The sequence below is a fragment of the Coregonus clupeaformis genome, chromosome 12 (assembly GCF_020615455.1).
Source record: "Coregonus clupeaformis isolate EN_2021a chromosome 12, ASM2061545v1, whole genome shotgun sequence".
NCBI lineage: Eukaryota > Metazoa > Chordata > Actinopteri > Salmoniformes > Salmonidae > Coregonus > Coregonus clupeaformis.
In genome coordinates, this window is record NC_059203.1 from 14,206,261 (window position 1) to 14,230,516 (window position 24,256).

The 24,256-nt window shown below is 49.3% G+C and overlaps 1 protein-coding gene across 1 annotated transcript in view; it reads left to right on the top strand.

Moving 5' to 3' along the window:
• The window catches only part of slmapa (sarcolemma associated protein a), a 190,915-nt gene extending 168,160 nt beyond the window's left edge, over window positions 1-22,755 (top strand). The window contains 3 exon segments of the mRNA XM_045223708.1: window positions 16,151-16,285; window positions 20,418-20,505; window positions 22,669-22,755. Of these exon segments, the coding sequence (XP_045079643.1) occupies window positions 16,151-16,285; window positions 20,418-20,501 (219 nt within the window). The 3' untranslated portion in view covers window positions 20,502-20,505; window positions 22,669-22,755.
• The last annotated feature ends 1,501 nt before the right edge of the window (window positions 22,756-24,256 follow it).

Here is a 24,256-nt window from a genome sequence, read left to right on the forward strand (position 1 = left end):
ACACACAGCCTGTAGAGAGGGGTACTATACAGACACACAGCCTGTAGAGAGAGGTACTATACAGACACACAGCCTGTAGAGAGGGGTACTATACAGACACACAGCCTGTAGAGAGGGGTACTATACAGACACACAGCCTGTAGAGAGGGGTACTATACAGACACACAGCCTGTAGAGAGGGGTACTATACAGACACACAGCCTGTAGAGAGGGGTACTATACAGACACACAGCCTGTAGAGAGAGGTACTATACAGACACACAGCCTGTAGAGAGGTACTATCAGACACACAGCCTGTAGAGAGGGGTACTATACAGACACACAGCCTGTAGAGGGGGTACTATACAGACACACAGCCTGTAGAGAGGGTACTATACAGACACACAGCCTGTAGAGAGGGGGTACTATACAGACACACAGCCTGTAGAGAGGGTACTATACAGACACACAGCCTGTAGAGGGGTACTATACGACACACAGCCTGTAGAGAGGTACTATACAGACACACAGCCTGTAGAGAGGGTACTATACAGACACACAGCCTGTAGAGAGGATTTACTATACAGACACACAGCCTGTAGAGAGGGGTACTATACAGACACACAGCCTGTAGAGAGGGGGTACTATACAGACACACAGCCTGTAGAGAGGGTACTATACAGACACACAGCCTATAGAGAGGTACTATACAGACACACAGCCTGTAGAGAGGGTACTATACAGACACACACCTGTAGAGAGGGGTACTATACAGACACACAGCCTGTAGAGGGGTACTATACAGACACACCAGAGGACTATACAGACACACAGCCTGAAGGGGTACTATACAGACACACAGCCTGTAGAGAGGGGTACTATACAGACACACAAGCCTGTAGAGAGGGTACTATACAGACACACAGCCTGTAGAGAGGGGTACTATACAGACACACAGCCTGTAGAGAGGTACTATACAGACACACAGCCTGTAGAGTGGGTACTATACAGACACACACGCCTGTAGAGAGAGGTACTATACAGACACACAGCCTAGAGAGAGGTACTATACAGACACACAGCCTGTAGAGAGGGGTACTATACAGACACACAGCCTGTAGAGGGGGGTACTATACAGACACACAGCCTGTGGGAGGGTACTATACAGACACACAGCCTGTAGAGGGGGTACTATACAGACACACAGCCTGTAGAGAGGGGCACTATACAGACACACAGCCTGTAGAGAGGGGTACTATACAGACACACAGCCTGTAGAGAGGGGTACTATACAGACACACAGCCTGTAGAGAGGGGTACTATACAGACACACAGCCTGTAGAGAGGGTACTATACAGACACACAGCCTGTAGAGAGGAAGGGTACAGACACACAGCCTGTAGAGAGGGTACTATACAGACACACAGCCTGTAGAGAGGGGTACTATACAGACACACAGCCTGTAGAGAGGGTACTATACAGACACACAGCCTGTAGAGGGTACTATACAGACACACGCCTTAGAGAGGGGTACTATACAGACACACAGCCTGTAGAGAGGGTACTATACAGACACACAGCCTGTAGAGAGGGGTACTATACAGACACACAGCCTGTAGAGAGGGGTACTATACAGACACACAGCCTGTAGAGGGGGTACTATACAAGACACACAGCCTGTAGAGAGGGGTACTATACAGACACACAGCCTGTAGAGAGGGGTACTATACAGACACACAGCCTGTAGAGAGGGTACTATACAGACACACAGCCTGTAGAGAGGGGTACTATACAGACACACAGCCTGTAGAGAGGGTACTATACAGACACACAGCCTGTAGAGAGGGGTACTATACAGACACACAGCCTGTAGAGAGGTACTATACAGACACACAGCCTGTAGAGGTACTATACAGACACACAGCCTGTAGAGAGGGGTACTATACAGACACACAGCCTGTAGAGAGGGGTACTATACAGACACACAGCCTGTAGAGGGTACTATAGACACACAGCCTGTGAGGTACTATACAGACACACAGCCTGTAGAGAGGTACTATACAGACACACAGCCTGCTAGAGAGGGTACTATACAGACACACAGCCTGTAGAGAGGGTACTATACAGACACACAGCCTGTAGAGAGGGGTACTATACAGACACACAGCCTGTAGAGGGGTACTATACAGACACACAGCCTGTAGGGTACTATACAGACACACAGCCTGTAGAGAGGGGTACTATACAGACACACAGCCTGTAGAGAGGGGTACTATACAGACACACAGCCTGTAGAGGGGTACTATACAGACCCACAGCCTGTAGAGAGGGTACTATACAGACACACAGCCTGTAGAGAGGGGTCTATACAGACACACAGCCTGTAGAGAGGGTACTATACAGACACACAGCCTGTAGAGAGGGTACTATACAGACACCCCTGTAGAGAGAGGTACTATACAGACACACGCCTGTAGAGAGGGGGTACTATACAGACACACAGCCTGTGAGAGGGTACTATACAGACACACAGCCTGTAGAGAGGGTACTATACGACACACAGCCTGTAGAGAGGTACTATACAGACACACGCCTGTAGAGAGGGTACTATACAGACACACATCCTGTAGAGAGGGGTACTATACAGACACACAGCCTGTAGAGAGGGGTACTATACAGACACACAGCCTGTAGAGGGGTACTATACAGACACACAGCCTGTAGAGAGGTACTATACAGACACACAGCCTGTAGAGAGGGGTACTATACAGACACACAGCCTGTAGAGAGGGTACTATACAGACACACAGCCTGTAGAGAGGGGTACTATATACAGACACACAGCCTGTAGAGAGGTACTATACAGACACACAGCCTGTAGAGAGAGGTACTATACAGACACACGCCTGTAGAGGGGTACTATACAGACACACAGCCTGTGGAGGGGTACTATACAGACACACAGCCTGTAGAGGGGTACTATACAGACACACAGCCTGTAGAGGGGTACTATACAGACACACAGCCTGTAGAGAGGGGTACTATACAGACACACAGCCTGTAGAGAGGGGTACTATACAGACACACAGCCTGTAGAGAGGTACTATACAGACACACAGCCTGTAGAGAGGGGTACTATACAGACACACAGCCTGTAGAGAGGGGTACTATACAGACACACAGCCTGTAGAGGGGTACTATACAGACACACAGCCTGTAGAGGGGGTACTATACAGACACACAGCCTGTAGAGAGGGGTACTATACAGACACCCCCTGTAGAGAGGGTACTATACAGACACACAGCCTGTAGAGAGGGGTACTATACAGACACACAGCCTGTAGAGAGGGGTACTATACAGACACACAGCCTGTAGAGAGGGTACTATACAGACACACAGCCTGTAGAGGGGTACTATACAGACACACAGCCTGTAGAGAGGGGTACTATACAGACACACAGCCTGTAGAGGGTACTATACAGACACACAGCCTGTAGAGAGGGTACTATACAGACACACAGCCTGTAGAGAGGTACTATACAGACACACAGCCTCTAGAGAGGGGGTACTATACAGACACACAGCCTGTAGAGAGGGTACTATACAGACACACAGCCTGTAGAGAGAGGTACTATACAGACACACAGCCTGTAGAGAGGTACTATACAGACACACAGCCTGTAGAGAGGGTACTATACAGCACACAGCCTGTAGAGGGGTACTATACAGACACACAGCCTGTAGAGAGGGTACTATACAGACACACAGCCTGTAGAGAGGGTACTATACAGACCACACTGTGAGAGGTACTATACAGACACACAGCCTGTAGAGAGGGGTACTATACAGACACACAGCCTGTAGAGAGGTACTATACAGACACACAGCCTGTAGAGAGAGGTACTATACAGACACACAGCCTGTAGAGAGGGGTACTATACAGACACACAGCCTGTAGAGAGGGGTACTATACAGACACACAGCCTGTAGAGAGGGGTACTATACAGACACACAGCCTGTAGAGGGGTACTATACAGACACACAGCCTGTAGAGAGAGGTACTATAGCAGACACACAGCCTGTAGAGAGGGGGTACTATACAGACACACAGCCTGTAGAGGGGGTACTATACAGACACAGCAGCCGTGAGAGGGGTACTATACAGACACACAGCCTGTAGAGAGGTACTATACAGACACACAGCCTGTAGAGAGGGGTACTATACAGACACACAGCCTGTAGAGAGGGTACTATACACACAGCCTGTAGAGAGGGGTACTATACACCCACCTGTAGAGAGGGGTACTATACAGACACACAGCCTGTAGAGAGGTACTATACAGACACACAGCCTGTAGAGAGGGGTACTATACAGACACACAGCCTGTAGAGAGGGGTACTATACAGACACACAGCCTGTAGAGAGGGAGTACTATACAGACACACAGCCTGTAGCTCTCAAAGAGGTACCTATACAGACACACAGCCTGTAGAGAGAGGTACTATACAGACACACAGCCTGTAGAGAGGTACTATACAGACACACAGCCTGTAGAGAGGGTACTATACAGACACACGCCTGTAGAGAGGGGTACTATACAGACACACAGCCTGTAGAGGGGTACTATACAGACACACAGCCTGTAGAGAGGGGTACTATACAGACACACAGCCTGTAGAGAGGGGTACTATACAGACACACACGCCTGTAGAGAGGGGTACTATACAGACACACAGCCTGTAGAGGGGTACTATACAGACACACAGCCTGTAGAGGGGTACTATACAGACACACACAGCCTGTAGAGAGGGTACTATACAGACACACAGCCTGTAGAGAGGGGTACTATACAGACACACAGCCTGTAGAGAGAGGTACTATGGGCAGACACACAGCCTGTAGAGAGGGGTACTATACAGACACACAGCCTGTAGAGGGGTACTATACAGACACACAGCCTGTAGAGAGGGGTACTATACAGACACACGCCTGTAGAGAGGGTACTATACAGACACACAGCCTGTAGAGAGGGGTACTATACAGACACACAGCCTGTAGAGAGGGGTACTATACAGACACACAGCCTGTAGAGAGGGATACTATACAGACACACAGCCTGTAGAGAGGGTACTATACAGACACACAGCCTGTAGAGAGGGGTACTATACAGACACACTAGCCTGTAGAGGGTACTATCCAGACACACAGCCTGTAGAGAGGTACTATACAGACACACACCTGTAGAGAGGGGCTTGCACACAGCCTGTAGGGGGTACTATACAGACACACAGCCTGTAGAGAGGGTACTATACAGACACACAGCCTGTAGAGAGGGTACTATACAGACACACAGCCTGTAGAGAGGGGTACTATACAGACACACAGCCTGTAGAGATGGGGTACTATACAGACACACAGCCTGTAGAGAGGGTACTATACAGACACACAGCCTGTAGAGAGGGTACTATACAGACACACAGCCTGTAGAGAGAGGGGTACTATACAGACACACCCTGTAGAGGGGGTACTATACAGACACACAGCCTGTAGAGAGGGTACTATACAGACACACAGCCTGTAGAGAGGGGTACTATACAGACACACAGCCTGTAGAGAGGGGTACTATACAGACACACAGCCTGTAGAGAGGGGTACTATGCAGACACACAGCCTGTAGAGAGGGGTACTATACAGACACACAGCCTGTAGAGAGGGGTACTATACAGACACACAGCCTGTAGAGAGGGGTACTATACAGACACACAGCCTGTAGAGGGGTACTATACAGACACACAGCCTGTAGAGGGGTACTATACAGACACACAGCCTGTAGAGAGGTACTATACAGACACACAGCCTGTAGAGGGGTACTATACAGACACACAGCCTGTAGAGAGGGGTACTATACAGACACACAGCCTGTAGAGAGGGGTACTATACAGACACACACGCCTGTAGAGGGTACTATACAGACACACAGCCTGTAGAGAGGGTACTATACAGACGACACAGCCTGTAGAGAGTACTATACAGACACACAGCCTGTAGAGAGGGGTACTATACAGACACACAGCCTGTAGAGAGAGTACTATACAGACACACAGCCTGTAGAGAGGGGTACTATACAGACACACAGCCTGTAGAGAGGGTACTATACAGACACACAGCCTGTAGAGGGGTACTATACAGACACACAGCCTGTAGAGGAGGTACTATACAGACACACAGCCTGTAGAGAGGGTACTATACAGACACAGCCTGTAGAGAGAGGTACTATACAGACACACAGCCTGTAGAGAGGGTACTATACAGACACACAGCCTGTAGAGAGGGGTACTATACAGACACACAGCCTGTAGAGAGGGGTACTATACAGACACACAGCCTGTAGAGAGGGGTACTATACAGACATCACACGCCTGTAGAGAGGGTACTATACAGACACACAGCCTGTAGAGGGTACTATACAGACACACGCCTGTAGAGAGGTTACTATACAGACACACAGCCTGTAGAGAGGGGTACTATACAGACACACAGCCTGTAGAGAGGGTACTATACAGACACACAGCCTGTAGAGAGGTACTATACAGACACACAGCCTGTAGAGAGGGGTACTATACAGACACACAGCCTGTAGAGAGGGGTACTATACAGACACACAGCCTGTAGAGAGGGGTACTATACAGACACACAGCCTGTAGAGAGAGGTACTATACAGACACACAGCCTGTAGAGAGGTACTATACAGACACACAGCCTGTAGAGAGGGGTACTATACAGACACACAGCCTGTAGAGAGGGGTACTATACAGACACAGCCTGTAGAGGGGTACTATACAGACACACGCCTGTAGAGAGGAGGTACTATACAGACACACAGCCTGTAGAGAGGGGTACTATACAGACACACAGCCTGTAGAGAGGGGGTACTATACAGACACACAGCCTGTAGAGAGAGAGGTACTATACAGACACACAGCCTGTAGAGAGAGGTACTATACAGACACACAGCCTGTAGAGAGGGGTACTATACAGACACACAGCCTGTAGAGAGGGGTACTATACAGACACACACGCCTGTAGAGAGGGTACTATACAGACACACAGCCTGTAGAGAGGTACTATACAGACACAGCCTGTAGAGAGAGGGTACTATACAGACACACAGCCTGTAGAGAGGGGTACTATACAGACACACAGCCTGTAGAGGGGGTACTATACAGACACACAGCCTGTAGAGAGGGGTACTATACAGACACACAGCCTGTAGAGGTACTATACAGACACACACGCCTGTAGAGAGAGGTACTATCCAGACACTACAGCCTGTAGAGGGGTACTATACAGACACACAGCCTGTAGAGGGGTACTATACAGACACACAGCCTGTAGAGAGGTACTATACAGACACACAGCCTGTAGAGAGAGGTACTATACAGACACACAGCCTGTAGAGAGAGGTACTATACAGACACACAGCCTGTAGAGAGGGGTACTATACAGACACACAGCCTGTCGAGGGTACTATACAGACACACAGCCTGTAGAGAGGTACTATACAGACACACAGCCTGTAGAGGGGTACTATACAGACACACAGCCTGTAGAGAGGTACTATACAGACACACAGCCTGTAGAGGGGTACTATACAGACACACAGCCTGTAGAGAGGGTACTATACAGACACACAGCCTGTAGAGAGGGTACTATACAGACACAGCCTGTAGAGAGGGGTACTATACAGCACACAGCCTGTAGAGGACAGACACACAGCCTCGGAGGGGTACTATACAGACACACAAGCCTGTAGAGAGGTACTATACAGACACACAGCCTGTAGAGGGTACTATACAGCACACAGCCTGTAGAGAGGGGTACTATACAGACACACAGCCTGTAGAGGGGGTACTATACAGACACACAGCCTGTAGAGAGGGTACTATACAGACACACAGCCTGTAGAGAGGGTCCTATACAGACACACAGCCTGTAGAGGAGGTACTATACAGACACACACGCCTGTAGAGAGAGGTACTATACAGACACACAGCCTGTAGAGGGGTACTATACAGACACACAGCCTGTAGAGAGGGTACTATACAGACACACAGCCTCTAGAGAGGGGTACTATACAAGACACACAGCCTGTAGAGAGGGGTACTATACAGACACACAGCCTGTAGAGAGGGGTACTATACAGACACACAGCCTGTAGAGAGGGTACTATACAGACACACAGCCTGTAGAGAGTACTATACAGACACACACTGTAGAGAGAGGTACTATACAGACACACAGCCTGTAGAGGGGTACTATACAGACACACAGCCTGTAGAGAGGGTACTATACAGACACACAGCCTGTAGAGGGGTACTATACAGACACACGCCTGTAGAGAGGTACTATACAGACACACAGCCTGTAGAGAGGGGTACTATACAGACACACAGCCTGTAGAGAGGGGTACTATACAGACACACACGCCTGTAGAGGGTACTATACAGACACACAGCCTGTAGAGGGGGTACTATACAGACACACAGCCTGTAGAGAGGGGTACTATACAGACACACAGCCTGTAGAGAGGGTACTATACAGACACACAGCCTGTAGAGAGGTACTATACAGACACACAGCCTGTAGAGAGGTGCTATACAGACACACAGCCTGTAGAGAGGGTACTATACAGACACACAGCCTGTAGAGGGGGGTACTATACAGACACACAGCCTGTAGAGGTACTATACAGACACACAGCCTGTGAGGTACTATACAGACACACAGCCTGTAGGGGGTACTATACAGACACACAGCCTGTAGAGGGTACTATACAGACACAGCCTGTAGAGAGGGGTACTATACAGACACACAGCCTGTAGAGAGGGTACTATACAGACACACAGCCTGTAGAGAGGGGTACTATACAGACACACAGCCTGTAGAGAGGGGTACTATACAGACACACAGCCTGTAGAGAGGGGGTACTATACAGACACACAGCCTGTAGAGGGTACTATACAGACACTCGCCTGTAGAGAGGGTACTATACAGACACACACCTGTAGAGGGTACTATACAACACACAGCCTGTAGAGAGGGTACTATACAGACACACAGCCTGTAGAGGGGGTACTATACAGACACACAGCCTGTAGAGAGTACTATACAGACACACAGCCTGTAGAGAGGGTACTATACAGACACACAGCCTGTAGAGAGGGTACTATACAGACACACAGCCTGTAGAGAGGGGTACTATACAGACACACAGCCTGTAGAGAGAGGTACTATACAGACACACAGCCTGTAGAGAGGGTACTATACAGACACACAGCCTGTAGAGAGGGGTACTATACAGACACACAGCCTGTAGAGAGGTACTATACAGACACACAGCCTGTAGAGAGGGGTACTATACAGACACACAGCCTGTGAGGGTACTATACAGACACACAGCCTGTGAGAGGGTACTATACAGACACACAGCCTGTAGAGAGGGGTACTATACAGACACACAGCCTGTGAGAGGGGTACTATACAGACACACAGCCTGTAGAGGGGGTACTATACAGACACACACAGCCTGTAGGAGGGTACTATACAGACACACAGCCTGTAGAGGGGTACTATACAGACACACAGCCTGTAGAGAGGTACTATACAGACACACAGCCTGTAGAGAGGGGTACTATACAGACACACAGCCTGTAGAGAGAGGTACTATACAGACACACAGCCTGTAGAGAGGGTACTATACAGACACACAGCCTGTGAGAGGGGTACTATACAGACACACGCCTGTAGAGAGGTACTATACAGACACACACGCCTGTAGAGGGTACTATACAGACACACAGCCTGTAGAGAGAGTACTATACAGACACACAGCCTGTAGAGAGGGGTACTATACAGACACACAGCCTGTAGAGAGGTACTATACAGACACACAGCCTGCTAGAGAGGGGTACTATACAGACACACTTTAGCCTGTAGAGAGGGGTACTATACAGACACACAGCCTGCTAGAGAGTACTATACAGACACACAGCCTGTAGAGAGGGGGTACTATACAGACACACAGCCTGTAGAGAGGGGTACTATACAGACACACACGCCTGTAGAGAGGGGTACTATACAGACACACAGCCTGTAGAGAAGGGGGTACTATACAGACACACAGCCTGTAGAGAGGGGTACTATACAGACACACAGCCTGTAGAGAGGGGTACTATACAGACACACAGCCTGTAGAGAGGTACTATACAGACACACAGCCTGTAGAGAGGTACTATACAGACACACAGCCTGTAGAGAGGTACTATACAGACACACAGCCTGTAGAGAGGGGTACTATACAGACACACAGCCTGTAGAGAGGGTACTATACAGACACACAGCCTGTAGAGAGGGTACTATACAGACACACAGCCTGTAGAGGGGTACTATACAGACACACAGCCTGTAGAGAGGTACTATACAGACACACAGCCTGTAGAGAGGGGTACTATACAGACACACAGCCTGTAGAGAGGGTACTATACAGACACACAGCCTGTAGAGAGGGGTACTATACAGACACACAGCCTGTAGAGAGGGGTACTATACAGACACACAGCCTGTAGAGAGGTACTATACAGACACACAGCCTGTAGAGAGGGGTACTATACAGACACACAGCCTGTAGAGAGGTACTATACAGACACACAGCCTGTAGAGAGGGGTACTATACAGACACACAGCCTGTAGAGAGGGGTACTATACAGACACACAGCCTGTAGAGAGGGGTACTATACAGACACACAGCCTGTAGAGAGGGTACTATACAGACACACAGCCTGTAGAGAGGGGTACTATACAGACACACAGCCTGTAGAGAGGGGTACTATACAGACACACAGCCTGTAGAGAGGGGTACTATACAGACACACAGCCTGTAGAGAGGGTACTATACAGACACACAGCCTGTAGAGAGGGTACTATACAGACACACAGCCTGTAGAGAGGGGTACTATACAGACACACAGCCTGTAGAGGGGGTACTATACAGACACAAGCCTGTAGAGAGAGGTACTATACAGACACACAGCCTGTAGAGAGGGGGTACTATACAGACACACAGCCTGTAGAGAGGGTACTATACAGACACACAGCCTGTAGAGAGGGTACTATACAGACACACAGCCTGTAGAGAGGGGTACTATACAGACACACAGCCTGTAGAGAGGGGTACTATACAGACACACAGCCTGTAGAGAGGGGTACTATACAGACACACAGCCTGTAGAGAGGGTACTATACAGACACACAGCCTGTAGAGAGGGGTACTATACAGACACACAGCCTGTAGAGAGGGGTACTATACAGACACACAGCCTGTAGAGAGAGGTACTATACAGACACACAGCCTGTAGAGAGGGGTACTATACAGACACACAGCCTGTAGAGAGGTACTATACAGACACACAGCCTGTAGAGAGGGGTACTATACAGACACACAGCCTGTAGAGAGGGTACTATACAGACACACAGCCTGTAGAGGGGTACTATACAGACACACAGCCTGTAGAGAGGGTACTATACAGACACACAGCCTGTAGAGAGGGTACTATACAGACACACAGCCTGTAGAGAGGGTACTATACAGACACACAGCCTGTAGAGAGGGGTACTATACAGACACACAGCCTGTAGAGAGGGGTACTATACAGACACACAGCCTGTAGAGAGGGGTACTATACAGACACACAGCCTGTAGAGAGGGTACTATACAGACACACAGCCTGTAGAGAGAGGTACTATACAGACACACAGCCTGTAGAGAGGGGTACTATACAGACACACAGCCTGTAGAGAGGGGTACTATACAGACACACAGCCTGTAGAGAGGGGTACTATACAGACACACAGCCTGTAGAGAGGGGTACTATACAGACACACAGCCTGTAGAGGGGTACTATACAGACACACAGCCTGTAGAGAGGGGTACTATACAGACACACAGCCTGTAGAGAGGGGTACTATACAGACACACAGCCTGTAGAGAGGGTACTATACAGACACACAGCCTGTAGAGAGGGGTACTATACAGACACACAGCCTGTAGAGAGGGGTACTATACAGACACACAGCCTGTAGAGAGGGTACTATACAGACACACAGCCTGTAGAGAGGGGTACTATACAGACACACAGCCTGTAGAGAGGGTACTATACAGACACACAGCCTGTAGAGAGGGGGTACTATACAGACACACAGCCTGTAGAGAGGGTACTATACAGACACACAGCCTGTAGAGAGGGGGGTACTATACAGACACACAGCCTGTAGAGAGGGGTACTATACAGACACACAGCCTGTAGAGAGGGTACTATACAGACACACAGCCTGTAGAGAGAGGTACTATACAGACACACAGCCTGTAGAGAGGGGTACTATACAGACACACAGCCTGTAGAGAGGGGTACTATACAGACACACAGCCTGTAGAGAGGGGTACTATACAGACACACAGCCTGTAGAGAGGGGTACTATACAGACACACAGCCTGTAGAGAGGGGTACTATACAGACACACAGCCTGTAGAGAGGGGTACTATACAGACACACAGCCTGTAGAGAGGGGTACTATACAGACACACAGCCTGTAGAGAGAGGGTACTATACAGACACACAGCCTGTAGAGAGGGTACTATACAGACACACAGCCTGTAGAGAGGGGTACTATACAGACACACAGCCTGTAGAGAGGTACTATACAGACACACAGCCTGTAGAGAGGGGTACTATACAGACACACAGCCTGTAGAGAGGGTACTATACAGACACACAGCCTGTAGAGAGGGGGTACTATACAGACACACAGCCTGTAGAGAGGGGTACTATACAGACACACAGCCTGTAGAGAGGGGTACTATACAGACACACAGCCTGTAGAGAGGGTACTATACAGACACACAGCCTGTAGAGGGTACTATACAGACACACAGCCTGTAGAGAGGGGTACTATACAGACACACAGCCTGTAGAGAGGTACTATACAGACACACAGCCTGTAGAGAGGGGTACTATACAGACACACAGCCTGTAGAGGGGTACTATACAGACACACAGCCTGTAGAGAGGGGTACTATACAGACACACAGCCTGTAGAGAGGGGTACTATACAGACACACAGCCTGTAGAGAGGGTACTATACAGACACACAGCGTACAGCCTGTAGAGAGGGGTACTATACAGACACACAGCCTGTAGAGAGGGGTACTATACAGACACACAGCCTGTAGAGAGAGGTACTATACAGACACACAGCCTGTAGAGAGGTACTATACAGACACACAGCCTGTAGAGAGGGGTACTATACAGACACACAGCCTGTAGAGAGGGGTACTATACAGACACACAGCCTGTAGAGAGGGTACTATACAGACACACAGCCTGTAGAGAGGGGTACTATACAGACACACAGCCTGTAGAGAGGGGTACTATACAGACACACAGCCTGTAGAGAGGGGTACTATACAGACACACAGCCTGTAGAGAGGGGTACTATACAGACACACAGCCTGTAGAGAGGGGTACTATACAGACACACAGCCTGTAGAGAGGGTACTATACAGACACACAGCCTGTAGAGAGGGGTACTATACAGACACACAGCCTGTAGAGAGGGGTACTATACAGACACACAGCCTGTAGAGAGGGGTACTATACAGACACACAGCCTGTAGAGAGGGTACTATACAGACACACAGCCTGTAGAGAGGGGTACTATACAGACACACAGCCTGTAGAGAGGGGTACTATACAGACACACAGCCTGTAGAGAGGGGTACTATACAGACACACAGCCTGTAGAGAGAGGTACTATACAGACACACAGCCTGTAGAGAGGGTACTATACAGACACACAGCCTGTAGAGAGGTACTATACAGACACACAGCCTGTAGAGAGGGGTACTATACAGACACACAGCCTGTAGAGAGGGGTACTATACAGACACACAGCCTGTAGAGAGGGTACTATACAGACACACAGCCTGTAGAGAGGGGTACTATACAGACACACAGCCTGTAGAGAGGGGTACTATACAGACACACACGCCTGTAGAGAGGGGTACTATACAGACACACAGCCTGTAGAGAGGGGTACTATACAGACACACAGCCTGTAGAGAGGGTACTATACAGACACACAGCCTGTAGAGAGGGTACTATACAGACACACAGCCTGTAGAGAGGGGTACTATACAGACACACAGCCTGTAGAGAGGGGTACTATACAGACACACAGCCTGTAGAGAGGGGTACTATACAGACACACAGCCTGTAGAGAGGGGTACTATACAGACACACAGCCTGTAGAGAGAGGGTACTATACAGACACACAGCCTGTAGAGAGGGTACTATACAGACACACAGCCTGTAGAGAGGGGTACTATACAGACACACAGCCTGTAGAGAGGGTACTATACAGACACACAGCCTGTAGAGAGGGGTACTATACAGACACACAGCCTGTAGAGAGGTACTATACAGACACACAGCCTGTAGAGAGGTACTATACAGACACACAGCCTGTAGAGAGGTACTATACAGACACACAGCCTGTAGAGAGGGGTACTATACAGACACACAGCCTGTAGAGAGGGGTACTATACAGACACACAGCCTGTAGAGAGGGTACTATACAGACACACAGCCTGTAGAGAGGGGGTACTATACAGACACACAGCCTGTAGAGAGGGGTACTATACAGACACACAGCCTGTAGAGAGGGGTACTATACAGACACACAGCCTGTAGAGAGGGGTACTATACAGACACACAGCCTGTAGAGAGGGGTACTATACAGACACACAGCCTGTAGAGAGGGTACTATACAGACACACAGCCTGTAGAGAGGGGTACTATACAGACACACAGCCTGTAGAGAGGGGTACTATACAGACACACAGCCTGTAGAGAGGGGTACTATACAGACACACAGCCTGTAGAGAGGTACTATACAGACACACACAGCCTGTAGAGAGGGTACTATACAGACACACAGCCTGTAGAGAGGGGTACTATACAGACACACAGCCTGTAGAGAGGTACTATACAGACACACAGCCTGTAGAGAGGGGTACTATACAGACACACAGCCTGTAGAGAGGTACTATACAGACACACAGCCTGTAGAGAGGGGTACTATACAGACACACAGCCTGTAGAGAGGGTACTATACAGACACACAGCCTGTAGAGAGGGTACTATACAGACACACAGCCTGTCGAGAGGGGTACTATACAGACACACAGCCTGTAGAGAGGGGTACTATACAGACACACAGCCTGTAGAGAGGGGTACTATACAGACACACAGCCTGTAGAGAGAGTACTATACAGACACACAGCCTGTAGAGAGGGGTACTATACAGACACACAGCCTGTAGAGAGGGGTACTATACAGACACACAGCCTGTAGAGAGGGGTACTATACAGACACACAGCCTGTAGAGAGGGGTACTATACAGACACACAGCCTGTAGAGAGAGGTACTATACAGACACACAGCCTGTAGAGAGGGGTACTATACAGACACACAGCCTGTAGAGAGGGGTACTATACAGACACACAGCCTGTAGAGAGGGGTACTATACAGACACACAGCCTGTAGAGAGGGGTACTATACAGACACACAGCCTGTAGAGAGGGGTACTATACAGACACACAGCCTGTAGAGAGGGGGTACTATACAGACACACAGCCTGTAGAGAGAGTACTATACAGACACACAGCCTGTAGAGAGGGTACTATACAGACACACAGCCTGTAGAGAGGGTACTATACAGACACACAGCCTGTAGAGAGGGTACTATACAGACACACAGCCTGTAGAGAGGGTACTATACAGACACACAGCCTGTAGAGAGGGGTACTATACAGACACACAGCCTGTAGAGAGGTACTATACAGACACACAGCCTGTAGAGAGGGGTACTATACAGACACACAGCCTGTAGAGAGGGGTACTATACAGACACACAGCCTGTAGAGAGGGGTACTATACAGACACACAGCCTGTAGAGAGGTACTATACAGACACACAGCCAGCGGCTGCATGCAAAGTTTGTCTGTTTTTGAATGTTGCTCACATGAATCTCTCTCTCCAACCCCCCCCCTCCAGTATGAGGACACCCAGACCTCGCTATCTGACCTGCGGCAGCGTTATGAGAGGACAGAGCAGGAGAAACGCTCCATCAACGAGGAGCTGCAACAGTGTAAAGTCAACCTCAAACTGCTGCAGGACAAGAGCAAGAATGTGAGTAGTTACATCCTAACCCCATTTCCTGTCCAGAAGCCACCAGGCCTTTTCTGTCTCTCTCTCTCTGGTTCATTTACTAGACTTACTACAGATAACAGCATCCCAAGGGATGATTGTTGTGTTGTCAAGATGCAAAAGGAAATGTCTGATTTCACTTCTTGCTTAGGGCCCCCACTTTTTGAGATCCAGGAACATGTCAAATTAGCTCAACGTTACCAACAGCACCACTCAGATCTCCATGAAGTAGCTGAACGTTACCAACAGCACCACTCAGATCTCCATGAAGTAGCTGAACGTTACCAACAGCACCACACAGAGCTCCGTGAAGTAGCTGAACGTTACCAACAGCACCACTCAGATCTCCATGAAGTAGCTGAACGTTACCAACAGCACCACTCAGATCTCCATGAAGTAGCTGAACGTTACCAACAGCACCACACAGAGCTCCATGAAGTAGCTGAACGTTACCAACAGCACCACACAGAGCTCCATGAAGTAGCTGAACGTTACCAACAGCACCACACAGAGCTCCGTGAAGTAGCTGAACGTTACCAGCAGCACCACACAGAGCTCCGTGAAGTAGCTGAACGTTACCAACAGCACCACACAGAGCTCCGTGAAGTAGCTGAACACGTTACCAACAGCACCACACAGAGCTCCGTGAAGTAGCTGAACGTTACCAACAGCACCACACAGAGCTCCGTGAAGTAGCTGAACGTTACCAACAGCACCACACAGAGCTCCGTGAAGTAGCTGAACGTTACCAACAGCACCACACAGAGCTCCATGAAGTAGCTGAACGTTACCAACAGCACCACACAGAGCTCCATGAAGTAGCTGAACGTTACCAACAGCACCACACAGAGCTCCGTGAAGTAGCTGAACGTTACCAACAGCACCACACAGAGCTCCATGAAGTAGCTGAACGTTACCAACAGCACCACACAGAGCTCCATGAAGTAGCTGAACGTTACCAACAGCACCACACAGAGCTCCGTGAAGTAGCTGAACGTTACCAACAGCACCACACAGAGCTCCGTGAAGTAGCTGAACGTTACCAACAGCACCACACAGAGCTCCGTGAAGTAGCTGAACGTTACCAACAGCACCACACAGAGCTCCGTGAAGTAGCTGAACGTTACCAACAGCACCACACAGAGCTCCATGAAGTAGCTGAACGTTACCAACAGCACCACACAGAGCTCCGTGAACTAGCTGAACGTTACCAACAGCACCACACAGAGCTCCGTGAAGTAGCTGAGCGTTACCAACAGCACCACACAGAGCTCCGTGAAGTAGCTGAACGTTACCAACAGCACCACACAGAGCTCCATGAAGTAGCTGAACGTTACCAACAGCACCACACAGAGCTCCATGAAGTAGCTGAACGTTACCAACAGCACCACACAGAGCTCCATGAAGTAGCTGAGCGTTACCAACAGCACCACACAGAGCTCCATGAAGTAGCTGAACGTTACCAACAGCACCACACAGAGCTCCATGAAGTAGCTGAACGTTACCAACAGCACCACACAGAGCTCCATTAAGTAGCTGAACGTTACCAACAGCACCACACAGAGCTCCGTGAAGTAGCTGAACGTTACCAACAGCACCACACAGAGCTCCGTGAAGTAGCTGAACGTTACCAACAGCACCACACAGAGCTCCGTGAAGTAGCTGAACGTTACCAACAGCACCACACAGAGCTCCGTGAAGTAGCTGAACGTTACCAACAGCACCACACAGAGCTCCATGAAGTAGCTGAACGTTACCAACAGCACCACACAGAGCTCCATGAAGTAGCTGAACGTTACCAACAGCACCACACAGAGCTCCATGAACTAGCTGAACGTTACCAACAGCACCACACAGAGCTCCATGTCTGCAAGTCCCAATGATTAGCATCACAGTAGTAATGTACTGAGTGGTGCAGTGGTCTAAGGCACTGCATCGCAGTGCTAACTGTGCCACTAGAGATCCTGGTTCGAATCCAGGCTCTGTCGCAGCCGGCCGCGACCGGGAGACTCATGGGCGGCGCACAATTGGCCCAGCGTCGTCCAGGGTAGGGGAGGGAATGGCCGGCAGGGATGTAGCTCAGTTGATAGAGCATGGCGTTTGCAACGCCAGGGTTGTGGTTTCGATTCCCACGGGGGGCCAGTATAAAAAAATATGTATTCACTAACTGTAAGTCGCTCTGGATAAGAGCGTCTGCTAAATGACTAAAATGTAAATGTAATGACCTGCTGGTTCTGTTTATTCCTGCTATTGGCAGTCAGCAAAGAAGTCATTTCTTAAGAGACTGATAAAGTCATCACTCAGCACGTTGGGAACATATTCAGCAACCTTTGATCTGCCCACATCCATCACTGTCAGGGACTGACAGGAGTATTGGAAAAGGATGGAGGCCAGTTTCGTGCCTTTCTGTCCTCTACAGGAGTATTGGAAAAGGATGGAGGCCAGTTTCGTGCCTTTCTGTCCTCTACAGGAGTATTGGAAAAGGATGGAGGCCAGTTTCATGCCTTTCTGTCCTCTACAGTAGTTTCTGTTAGGAGCCAGAAATTGTCATCAGATGTGGTGATGGATAACTTTGGGTTTCTGTTCTATTTCTGAGCTATATATATATATATCCTTGGGCTACTTTTCATAACATCCTCATGGAAGGACTGGTGTAAGAAATGGGAAGGAAGCTCCCTGTAGTTCCATGCTACATCAACCCCTAATGCATTTAGGATGGGGAATGGGAACGCAACACAGCCTGTGGCTGTTAATCACTACCGGCCAGGCTCCTACTACTAGAAACCCCTCTGCCCTGGTCAAGATGAACAAATAACACACACACATCAATCTCAGTCCTGGGACATTAAATCAATCTCAGTCCTGGGACATCAAATCAATCTCAGTCCTGGGACATCAAATCAATCTCAGTCCTGGGACATCAAATCAATCTCAGTCCTGGGACATCAAATCAATCTCAGTCCTGGGACATCAAATTAATCTCAGTCCTGGGACATCAAATCAATCTCAGTCCTGGGACATCAAATCAATCTCAGTCCTGGGACATCAAATCAATCTCAGTCCTGGGACATCAAATCAATCTCAGTCCTGGGACATCAAATCAATCTCAGTCCTGGGACATTAAATCAATCTCAGTCCTGGGACATCAAATCAATCTCAGTCCTGGGACATCAAATCAATCTCAGTCCTGGGACATCAAATCAATCTCAGTCCTGGGACATCAAATCAACAAAGGCTGGGATTCAATCTGATCATGCTTTGTCGCCATTTAAAGGAAATGTTCCTGCATTTGCGGAGACCGTGTTCACAGTAAACGGTAAATGGCTCTATCAGAAATGACATTTAAATGGAGCATTGTGGACACAGCAGGATCTAATTGCTTCCCGGCCTAAGAGTGATCAGCTTTCAAAATCGGTTTGCGCAGTATGTTCCAGTGTGTTTGTGTTAAACCCCTCTCTCTCCACTGTCCCATAGTCTTACTGTTATGGTGTTCAGCTTCTAGATGTGGTGTGACATGTATCTATACCTGTGCAGCCCCCTGCCCTATCTTTCTCCAGCCCCCTGCCCTATCCCCCTCCATCCCCCTGCCCTATCCCCCTCCATCCCCCTGCCCTATCCCCCTCCATCCCCCTGCCCTATCTTCCTCCATCCCCCTGCCCTATCTTTCTCCATCCCCCTGCCCTATCCCCCCTCCATCCCCCTGCCCTATCCCCCTCCATCCCCCTGCCCTATCCCCCTCCATCCCCCTGCCCTATCCCCCTCCATCCCCCTGCCCTATCCCCCTCCATCCCCCTGCCCTATCTTCCTCCATCCCCCTGCCCTATCCCCCCCTCCATCCCCCTGCCCTATCCCCCTCCATCCCCCTGCCCTATCCCCCCTCCATCCCCCCTGCCCTATCCCCCTCCATCCCCCTGCCCTATCTTCCTCCAGCCCCCTGCCCTATCCCTCTCCCAATCCCCCTCTTCTGTTGACTTTAAAAATTAATCCAACTGGCCTTCACTTCAGTTTTCTGTTTATTTATTCATTTGGATTATTTTCCCATTATTTATTCGTTTTGATGAGTTTATAACAATTGATTATTCTCTCTGATTGATTGATCCCTTCCCTCCTTTAGCCATCCATATTGCAGCCTGTCCAAGCCATTTTCATCGGCCTTATCCTGGCTTTGCTGTATTGGTGCTTCAGCCAGTTGTGGTAGAAAGGTACCCGACGTTCTGTTGAGTTGGTGTGGTCTCATCTGTCTGCATCATCCTCCTCCTCCTCCTCTCCTCCTCCTCCAGTGCATGGCTATCATTCATTCAACCACTCCCCCTGCAGCTGCTGCTTGGCACAACCAACACTGGGGAGAACTAACACTAAACCTGGGCTGGTCAATTCTGGTTCTGAAGGGCTGAAATCCCAAAACACTTCTGGGTTTTGTTTCTACCTGGTAGTTAATGTCCCACACTCACTCACCAGATCCGCGTTTACACAGACAGCTCAATTATGGACAAAAGAGCTGATATGATTAGTCCCCAAAGACCAATCAGTAAAAAAAAAAGATCAGAATTGGGCTGCCTGTGTAAACGCTGCCCAGGTGTCCCAGGTCTGAACCAGGTATCCCAGGTCTGAACCAGGTGTCCCAGGTCTGAACCAGGTGTCCCAGGTCTGAACCAGGTGTCCCAGGTCTGAACCAGTCTGATGGAAGGAGAGGATACTAATGAAAAGTGTTTCGGCGCTACAGGACCTGAGTTGAACAGCCCTGCACTAAACTAACTATTATTATTATTATTATTATTATTATTATTATTATTATTAGTATAGACCAGGGGAAGACGACCCTGTTCCTGGAGTGCTGCAGGTACTGCAGGATTTTGTTCCAACTAGGCACCCCATCTGACCAACTGAGATAATTGATCAGTTCAGTGATTGACTAAATGAAACACACCTGGTCTGCCAGGTCGGTTAAATCAAAAACATGAAGTGCCTGCGGCACTCCAGAACTAGGGTTGCCTACCCTTGGTCTATACCAGGGTTGCCCAACCCTGTTCCTGGAGAGCTACCCTCCTGTAGGATTTCGCTCCAACCACAGCTGTTACTAACCTGATTCATCTTATCAACCTTCTAATTATTAGAATCAGGTGTGCTAGATTAGGGTTGGAGCAAAAACCTACAGGAGGCTAGCTCTCCAGGAACAGGGTTGGAGTTAACCTACAGGAGGGTAGCTCTCCAGGAACAGGGTTGGAGTTAACCTACAGGAGGGTAGCTCTCCAGGAACAGGGTTGGAGTTAACCTACAGGAGGGTAGCTCTCCAGGAACAGGGTTGGAGTTAACCCTACAGGAGGCTAGCTCTCCAGGAACAGGGTTGGAGTTAACCTACAGGAGGGTAGCTCTCCAGGAACAGGGTTGGAGTTAACCTACAGGAGGGTAGCTCTCCAGGAACAGGGTTGGAGTTAACCTACAGGAGGGTAGCTCTCCAGGAACAGGGTTGGAGTTAACCTACAGGAGGGTAGCTCTCCAGGAACAGGGTTGGGCAGTTAACCTACAGGAGGGTAGCTCTCCAGGAACAGGGTTGAGTTAACCTACAGGAGGCTAGCTCTCCAGGAACAGGGTTGGAGTTAACCTACAGGAGGGTAGCTCTCCAGGAACAGGGGTTGGAGTTAACCTACAGGAGGGTAGCTCTCCAGGAACAGGGTTGGAGTTAACCTACAGGAGGGTAGCTCTCCAGGAACAGGGTTGGAGTTAACCTACAGGAGGGTAGCTCTCCAGGAACAGGGTTGGGCAGTCCTGGTCTATACAGTCAGTCTCCTACTACAGTGTTTCCCAACTCCGGTCTTCCAGATCCCCCAACAGTACACATTTTCATTGTGGCCCCGGACGGTACTGGAGGACTGGTGTTGGGAAACACTGTCCTACTAATACAACCAGTCATTGAAGCCTGCCGTCTGTCTTGCTTGGATCACTAACCCACCAAGGCTTATTCTGGGGGTTTGTTTCACCTTTTTACTTATTTTTGAACTAGTTTTGTCATTATTGCTTTATGACATCATACTTTATGATATCATACTTTATGACCATCATACTTTATGATATCATACTTTAAGACCATCATACTTTATGATATCATACTTTATGACATCATACTTTATGACCATCATTCTTTTGCAGCTCTAGATATTTTCCTCTGGCATTTTATTTTAATCAACATGTATTTTTCGTTGCTTCCTCAGAACAGGACGGTCCTGTGAGGTAACTCAAATGGCTCACTCCCAGGGAAACTTTCTCTTGCATGCTTCTCTCTCTCTCTCTCCTCCACCTGACCAGTGTAGGCCAGCTGAAGACCTAGACTTCCAACTCTAACCCTCTCTCTGTGTCTCTCCTTGCAGATTGGTTGGAGCCCCTGGATGCCAGTGGTAGCAGTGATGGTAGCGGTGACAGCAGCGGTGCTTTACCCCAACTTCTCCAAGAGCACCTCGACCTGAGGCGGCAGCAACATTTAGTACCAGACCTCCTGTACCACCTCCACCTGTCTACCAGGCCTGCCCTGGCCTCCATTCCTCCCTCCACACCCCAACCTCCTGTACCACCTCTACCTGTCTACCAGGCCTCCATTCCTCCCTCCACACCCCAACCTCCTGTACCACCTCCACCTGTCTACCAGGCCTGCCCTGGCCTCCATTCCTCCATTCCTCCCTCCACACCCCAACCTCCTGTACCACCTCCACCTGTCTACCAGGCCTGCCCTGGCCTCCATTCCTCCCTCCTCCCTCCACACCCCAACCTCCTGTACCACCTCTACCTGTCTACCAGGCCTGCCCTGGCTCCATTCCCTCCCTCCTCCCCTCCACACCCCAACCTCCTGTACCACCTCTACCTGTCTACCAGGCCTCCATTCCTCCCCCTCCACACCCCCCAACCTCCTGTACCACCTCTACCTGTCTACCAGGCCTCCATTCCTCCCTCCACACCCCAACCTCCTGTACCACCTCTACCTGTCTACCAGGCCTCCATTCCTCCCTCCACACCCCAACCTCCTGTACCACCTCTACCTGTCTACCAGGCCTCCATTCCTCCCTCCACACCCCAACCTCCCGTACCACCTCTACCTGTCTACCAGGCCTCCATTCCTCCCTCCACACCCCAACCTCCTGTACCACCTCCACCTGTCTACCAGGCCTCCATTCCTCCCTCCACACCCCAACCTCCTGTCCAGCTTGTCCTCCCTCAACACCCCGACCTCCCGCCCTTCTAGCCTCCTGATTGATCCTCCAGGGCTGCTACCCCTCTGCCCCCTTGATTGATAGATTTATTAATGAATGAATTGATTGATCGATTACATCCCGTCTGGTCTAGTCATTCCCCCACAGAAAGGCCCTCTGCTTTAAACTGTACAAAGTCAAACTGTATATATATATATATAGAGAGAGAGAGAGAAAGAAGATGAATACAAATAGTTATTTCTACCATAGATTAAATACTATATCAGCAGTTATTGTTTTCTGTTCTTAATCAGTTTGATGATGGGAATATTGGTCATTGTATTATTATTATTATTAAAGTGGCCTAAACTAGGCTTTGTTTTAGTTTTTCTGATGGGTACCAAACCTGTATTATTTTCTTTTGGGCTCCAGGTTGTTTTAGAGGAGTTTCTGTGTGCTTGGTTTACCATGTTGGGGTGTTAATGTGCTATTACAAATATGGGTTTAATATTGAAGCCAAATCATCAATCTGATTTATTATTATTAGGGTGCATCCGTAACGGCACCCTACTCCCTGTATGGTGCCCTGGGAAAAGGTACTGCACTATATAGGGAGTAGGGTGCAATTTGGGAAAGTCATTAGGCACAAGGGCTTGTTAAATGCCTAATGAATCTAACAGGGGTGTGGAGTCGGACTGGACTGTCTAGAAGCGCCTCTCAGAGCCAGTTATTGAAGGAGGTGACTGGGTTTTATACCAACGTGATCTCTGCTGTA